Genomic DNA, 8,028 nt, shown 5'->3' on the forward strand with positions numbered 1-8,028 from the left:
TTCAGATTCAAACTCTTTTTTTATTCACATTGAGAAACAAAAGTTTTAAGTTACTGAATTTTACACGACAATCTAACAAAGTGCTTGAAAGGAACCAAAGAAAGGGCACAAACTTTTACCACTGACCAAGAAAAAAGCTTTGTTGGTCAGAAATGAAACCAAAGCTTCGTTTTTAACTCCACAGAACGGAGCAAAGAAAAGTCTGGTTCTCTAAAGCAGCCGACAAACAGAAAAAAAAGTAAAATATAACGTTTAAAACAGACGGTTATTTACAGGCAGAATAAAAGCAGCAACACAAAGACCAATGAAGGCTTCAGAGAAAGTTCAGCTGGGATGTTCTCCATCAGTCATGTGACCTGAAAACTACCAATCAGAAACAAGCTTCAGATCCACTTTAATGAAATCAGAGTTCACTGGATTCAATCTGGTTGGAAAAATTTCTTTTTTTGAATATTAGGTGTTTTATTTTGTGGATTCTAACGTCTGCAGCACCTTCAGGTTTTATCTTCCTAAACAAATGTATTATTTTAGATCACAATGTGTTCAGAATTCTTACATTTGAAGTCGGTTTCAAAGTGCTTTACATAAAAAAACGTAAAAAAGTACATTTAAACAGAATTTCCTGTTTTGTAATGAAAACAATCTGTTCTCCTACACAAATACAGTTATTATTATTTTTATATAAAAAAATAATTTAGAAGTTTGAATTTAAACGTTCTAGAGTCAGAACAGAAGGTGATCAATATTTAAAGAAAAGACGAGTTTAATGACAGAAAGAATTACCGTGGAAATGTTTCCATTCATCTGAACACATTTCATATTGAAGAAAGTTTATTGGACCTAAATCAGACGATCGACGGGAACTTAGTTTCAGAATTTAAAGTTAAGATCATTTCCAGTCAACAGTTAAGAAGCAAAGCAGCTGCAGCGTTCTTCATCTAAACCGTCCAAGACAGAATCCAGAGAACTCAGGTTAGGCTCGGACTGAAGGAGGAAACATCTGGAAACATCTGGAACAACCCAGATTCACTATTAGAGGAGCAGAGGAACAAGGCAGCAGATGAAGAAGACCTCCAGATGAAGAAGACCTCCAGAGGGTTCTAGGCGGTGCTGCTGCTGATGCTGTGGTTCTTGCTGTTCTTGGTCTTGGTGCTGCTGCCGCTCTGAGGAAGCTTCTGTTCATCTCCGGTCAGCAGAGCTTTGATCTCTGAAGGAATCTTCCCCTGATCCATGGCTGAACACCACTGTTTGTACTGCAGCAGCACCACAACGACAACATGTCAACAACAACAACAACAACATCGTCATTCTTCATCTTTCATTCTTATAAAATGCCTCTCTGTGAGCCTCCAGGTGTTTCTGTCTCCATTCAGGACAACTCGTCTTCAGCTTCAGGACCAAATTTCTAGAAGCTCTGATTTAAACTTGACTTAAGCTGGATTCACTGAACTACTTCTGGTCAGATGTTTAAGGTTTGTTCCACCATAATACCACTTCCTGTCCAGCTCAGATTCTGGACCAGGAAAATAAATAATAATCTGATATTTACAGATTAAAGAGATTAAAACACGAACTGCTTTAATCAGCCGTCCATAAATTATCTCCACCTTCAGTTTTTATCCTCTGATGTCATCTTACTTCCTGTCCGGAAACACCTGACAGAGACTGTGTCTGAAATGTCATACTAACGTACTACATACTACACTCTCAATGAGTATATACTGTATACTACGTACTATAAGTATGATTAGAATGCCAACCATTCACACTGTAGTATACTACTACGTTTCCCATAATGCATTTCAAACCTCCTACGACAAAAAAACGGAAGTACGGCTATCAAATATCTCGGCTGAATGCCGGCTTCAGGTCGATTTTACGCTAACAAACAGTCGCATAATTAATGTGGTAATTTCAAGCCGGCACTCCTCATGCAGTTATTAGCCAGATTATGCGAATCGTTTCAGTTGTAGCTTCAGGCTACTGGAGGTAGCTGCTACTTGTTCTGTATGCAAAGCGAGCTGCTGCAACTAGCTGCAAGCATTCAGTAGCACGTTGTGAGGCGTCTGACAAATTTAAAACGTTGGTCAGAAAACGCCTATTTCTCAAATCTGTGGGGTGATTAGGATGACTACTTAACCACATAAAATAAAATAAAAATCGCCGCGGTCCGGCCACATATCCCGCGGAGGCTTCCATTTCGGTGGATAGCTTGCAAAGCATTATGGGGCGGTTGAGTATGACTAGTGTGGTCACCGCGCATACTTAAAATTTTTCCGGAAATAGTATACATCCGGGTATTTCTCGCGTACTCAGTCTTTTCATAGTATCTAATGTGAACGCACTACATGCTTATTTTGACGTCACATTTAGTATGAGTAGTACGTTAGTATGCCATTTCAGACACAGCCAGAGACTCAGCAGGTAAACCAACCAATCAGAGGCGAGAAAGAGTCTCAGACTCACAGTTAGTTTAGATCAGAGGTCATTCCTCAGCAGAACTCTGAGATTCGCCATGGCAACGGGTAAACACAGATTCGCCATGGCAACGGGTAAACACAGATTCGCCATGGCAACGGGTAAACACAGATTCGCCATGGCAACGGCAGCTGTTGAGTGTCAGGTTCTAATAAAGATGAAAAGGTGTTTGTTTCAATCAGAAGTTTGAATCTGAGAACCAGAGAAATAAAAGGACTAAATGCAGGGCTGATGGTAAACCAGAACCAGAACCCTGAGAACATTCCTCGATCAGTTCCTGAGCTACAGGTTTTACTCCAGCTGAAGTCAAGTCGCTGCTTCAGTCAGAAAAGCAGGAAATCAAATCCTGGCTCAGAGTTTATTCAGCGTCTTGGAGCTGAATCACTCAAAACTTAAGATCTGATGTTTGATGTTTCTTAGTTTGATGATCTGCTCTGAGATTCTTCATGAAGAAATTAATATAAACATTGAAGATTTTAGAACAGCTGCTATTCTGGTTTTAGTTTTTATTTACGGTAAAATGAGGCATTTTCTGTAGTTTTAGATGTGAAGTTCTAACAGGTGGAGCTCTCAGCTCTCTCTAATGAAGACACTCTAAAGCTGTCTAAAGTTCTCTGGATGTTCCTCACCATCTCCAGCTCCTCCCTCAGAGCACAGATAGCCCTCTCCTTACTGGACACCAGCTCCTCCAGGTACTGGTACCGAAGCTTCTTCCTGGCCCGACACTCTCTGGCGCTCTGCCGGCTCCGCTCCAGTTTGGCCTTCAGGTCGATCTTTGCCGGTTTACGACCACGTTTCCCCGGTTTCTTTACCTTACCGGCTACCATCTGGAACAACAACAACAACAACAACATCTTCATGATTCCAGCTGTTTTTAGTTCATGTCTGAATAAAATAAAACTTTATCAATAAAAACAGTGAATTCTGTTTACTGACTGTTTTTATGTTGTTCTCTGGTTGTTTACATGAACAAACATCATCTGCAGTAAATAAACTACTAAATAACTGTTAACTGATCTGTTTAGTTCATCATCTTGGAGGAGAAACTGATTAAATATTAAACTTTACTGAGTTTAATCCCAGGATAGCTAGCATTAGCTTCAGTTAGCTGCTGCTAGCGGACAGTTCTCGAGGGTTAGCTAACTGCTAACTAGCCGGTCAGCATCAAATCATCCGCTAACAACCGGACGACCAGCTAGCTGACCGTTATTACCGGTTTATCTCGGTTAAAGACGGTAACTAGTTCTACTGGGTAGCTGTAATTATCGTTAGCAGCCGTTAGCGGCCGTTAGCTTCCTCACCTTGTTGTCGTCCATTTTGTTCCGTGCCAGCAGCTAGCTGAGTTTGCTCCAGCAGCTAACAGCTCAGAGACTGAGGATCGATTAGAGAATCGATCACAACGATCAGTTTCTTCTGTTTACATCGCTAGCCTGTCGACGCTGCGCACTGACGTCATTCATCAAGTTACTTTTCTTCTTCTTCTTCTTCTCTCTTTTTAAATGGCGGGTCGCAAACAACTTAAGGTGCATACCGCCACCTACTGCACAAGAGTGTGTATCATCATTCAGTCATTTCTATTTACCTATTTATATCTTATTTAATAACCCTGTGTCCCTCAGGAACACAAGTAGCGCCCTCCTCCCTTTCCTTATCTCTTCCCCCTCTCCTTCTGTTCCCAACATTCCAACTAAACTCCACTTCCTACCCGACTCCTTAACTTTCCTCTCCAACATTTCCCTTTCCACTGAAAATTTCCTACACTGCATCACCACATGTTCCACGGTTTCTTTAACTCTGCATGTTTCACATAGATCATCTCCTCGTTTCCCTAACAGATACATGATATTGTTAAGCCCAGTGTGTCCTACTCGTAAACGTGAGATGACAATTTCTTCCCTCCTGCTCCTTTCTTCGTAGCTATTAACTTTCACTGATTTTTGAATTTTATGAAATCCCCTACCCTTCTTATCTTCATCCCACTTTTTCTGCCATTTTTCCAGTCCTTTCCTTTTAATTATTGTTTCCCCTTCTCCTCTGCCTAATTGAATATGCAGTGCTATTTCTCCCTTAAGTGATGCTTTGGCTAATTTGTCTGCCATCTCATTCCCTTTCACCCCCTCATGTGCTGGTACCCAACAAAACTGTACATCCACACCACCCCGATGTAGTCTAAATAGGCTATGTTGTATTTCCATTAGAAGATCTTCTCTGTCTGAATTAGTTGTCTGTATACTTTGTAAAGCTGCTGCAGAGTCAGTGCACACCACCACCCGTTCTGGTCTGACTTCCTCCACCCACTGCAAGCATACAATAATGGCCACCACCTCTGCTGTGTAAACTGATAACTGATTCGAAATTCTTTTAGATATACATATATTGAAATCTGGAATAAAAATACCAACACCCACATATTCATGTTCATTTTTTGATCCATCTGTAAATATTTTAAGGTGGCTGTAATAATTTTGCCTCACATATGTATTTACTTTTATCCCAGTTTCTGCCCTACACCATTCTCTTTTCTTTTCTAAAATGCACATATCCACTTTTATTTCTGGGTACAACCATGGAGGAACATTACTTATTGGATTAGCTATTGCAAAATCCAAATTCTCCATGTTAAGCTGTTTCACCTTATTATTTATCTCCCATCCAAAGCCTCTCCTTTTAAATGTGGAATACTCCCAGCACTGTTTTAATGTATTAGTCACGGGATTCTCACCTCCATACCCTTTTAATTTTACCCAGTAACTTAATGCAAATATATCTCTTCTTATCTCCAGAGGTACTTCTCCTGCCTCTATTATGACTGCATTAGTTGGTGTTGTTTTAATGAGTCCTGTACAGATTCTCAAAGCCCTATATTGTAACCTGTCTATTTTTTTGAGAGTAGTTACTGCTGCCGCTCCATATATTATACAACCATAATCTATGGCTGACCTCATCAATGCTTTATATATGTCCAGTAATGCTTGTTTGTCTGCTCCCCAATTACACCCAGCAACAGCTCGTAAAAGGTTTATTGATTTTTTACATTTTGTTTCTAAATGTTGAATATGAGTTTTCCATGTATATTTATTGTCCAGCCATAGACCTAGGTACTTAAACTCAGTCACTTTCTGCAAAGGTTGCCCATACAACGTTAGATTTATATTATTAATCTCCCTTTTATTTGTTATTATCATGTAACAAGATTTACTGACTGAAAGTTTGAACCCCCACTCATATGACCACCTCTCTACCTCCTGAATCGCATTTATCACATTTTTGGTTACATGAGTCACATTTCTGCTTCTCATCCATATAGCACCATCATCTGCATAGAGGGCTGATTTAACATTCCAGTTTAGATTTGAAAAAATATCATTAATCATGACATTAAACAATATTGGACTAATGGCACTTCCCTGAGGAATACCATTTTCTACCTCAAAATCCTGAGACAACGTTGTTCCTACTTTTACCTTAATTTTTCTATCCGTTAAGAAATTTATTATCCAGTTATAAACTCTTCCACCAATACCCATTTGGTTAAGTTTAATGAGCAGACCATCTCTCCACACTGAATCATATGCTTTCTCAATATCAAAAAAAACAATAATCATAACCTCTTTCATTTTTAAAGTCTTTTCAATCTCATTACTCACTCTAAGGCATCCACTGTTGATCGCCCTTTCCTGAACAAGTTCCTTTTTTTCTTCAAACGGAACTTTATTGACAAAAAACAACGAACAAGAACAACCTGATTATAAAACAAAAAAACAACAATAAACAAAAAATACACGAAGACTGCAGGTAACACCATGGCCACAATGAAAAAAGCCCAGCAAAGGCTTTATTTCATCAGGCTGCTCATCAGGCGATGCTGGTCTGAAGCATCGCCCTCTCACCAGACCTACAGAGGACTGATAGGGAAACTCCTCACCACTGGAATCACGGTTTAGTATGGAAATACCACACAGGCAGAGAGGAAGGCTCTGCAAAGAGTTATGAAGACTGCAGAGAGGATTATAAGGACAGAACCTCCTTCCATGGACTCTATGTATGTGCAGCGCTGTAGGAAAAGACCAGAGGCTCACTCTCTGCTCCGACACAAACAACCTGAGACACAGCAGAACAGACAGCATCAGAACCCACAGAACAGCATCAGAACCCACAGAACAGACAGCATCAGAACCCACAGACAGCATCAGAACCCACAGAACAGACAGCATCAGAACCCACAGACAGCATCAGAACCCACAGAACAGACAGCATCAGAACCCACAGAACAGACAGCATCAGAACCCACAGACAGCATCAGAACCCACAGAACAGACAGCATCAGAACCCACAGACAGCATCAGAACCCACAGAGCAGACAGCATCAGAACCCACAGACAGCATCAGAACCCACAGAACCCGCTTTTTCAGCAGCTTCTTTCTGCCACAGTCACACTGATGGCAGAACAAAAAATAAGACTCTAATGCTACCTCACTTTAATCACATGCAATATCTGTGTTTTTATTATCTGTGAAAACCCTTAAAATGTGAAAATTGTTCTCTGATGAACGTGCGATACTTGTTACAAGTGAAACGTTCTCAGTACGCTCTCTGCTGCCCACCTCTATATTTATATTTTATATTTCTTATACATATCTATATTTTTGTTTACTTCTGTATAGCGATTTCCTATCTTAAGTTTTGTTACTCAAACTGAGAGCCCTGCACAAGAGTTCCAATGTTTCTGAACTGTTGGTTTTATTCACAAATGGCCAAAAAAAAAAAAACCTGAAGAAATATGTAAGTTCAACATTTGCTTTAATTAATCATAAATTTAATAGAAAATATTTGCTAAATTAGAAACCTGACTGAAAGTAAAACATTTACTTTTGTAAAACATTTACCTTAAACTTTTTAAAAGCCACACTTTAAATGTAATTATAATAAGTCTATATATGTGACCCTAAAGCCTTCATGTTCTAAAAATGAGCCTGTAGCTTTCGTCTGATCAGATTTTATTTATTTACATGTTTTTGTTGTTTTTCACATCATGAGGCATTCTGAGTCAACATGAACATCTTTAACGGTGAATAATTCTGATATCAGTTATTGATCACCAATAAACGATATAAATAAACAGTAAACAGAATCAGGCTGCTTCCTCTTTATTACTGACCTTTTAGGGTTCATTAATCATTCTAGATTTGTGTTTTTCTGCAGTTTAAAGGTTAAAAATCCATAAAATAAACCAAATAACTTTTCAACTAAAGTGAACATTTAAAGATTCAACGCCTTAAAGTTGATTTTCATTAAATAATATTCAGTAATTTTAAGGAGTTTGAGCCTTTAATTAGCTTCACTGAGACAGAAAAACACAATAAAACCTTGAATAAATGGAAAATGCTTCAAAATTAAACCTTAAATCTACTCATGAATCTCAATTTTCCCAAAACCCAGAAAACACTTTCATCTGAATCAGCAGCCAGAAAGATTTCAACCATTAAAACAAACAAACAAACAAACAAACAAAAAAAGCATCTTTAATGGAAGGAAGTGATTGGATCTTC

At 38.9% G+C, this 8,028-nt stretch overlaps 1 protein-coding gene across 1 annotated transcript; it reads right to left on the reverse strand.

Annotated features, from left to right (window-relative positions):
- Nucleotides 1-3,947, reverse strand: crebl2 (cAMP responsive element binding protein-like 2). The gene is made up of 3 exons (XM_022217004.2): nt 3,780-3,947; nt 3,108-3,305; nt 1-1,253 (listed from the first exon to the last, which is right to left on the reverse strand). Exons 1-3 carry the CDS (start codon nt 3,792-3,794, stop codon nt 1,101-1,103), a joined length of 366 nt encoding a protein of 121 aa, XP_022072696.1. The 5' UTR covers nt 3,795-3,947; the 3' UTR covers nt 1-1,100.
- Between the last annotated feature and the right edge of the window lie 4,081 nt (nt 3,948-8,028).

This window comes from Acanthochromis polyacanthus, chromosome 1 (genome assembly GCF_021347895.1).
Source record: "Acanthochromis polyacanthus isolate Apoly-LR-REF ecotype Palm Island chromosome 1, KAUST_Apoly_ChrSc, whole genome shotgun sequence".
Lineage (NCBI taxonomy): Eukaryota > Metazoa > Chordata > Actinopteri > Pomacentridae > Acanthochromis > Acanthochromis polyacanthus.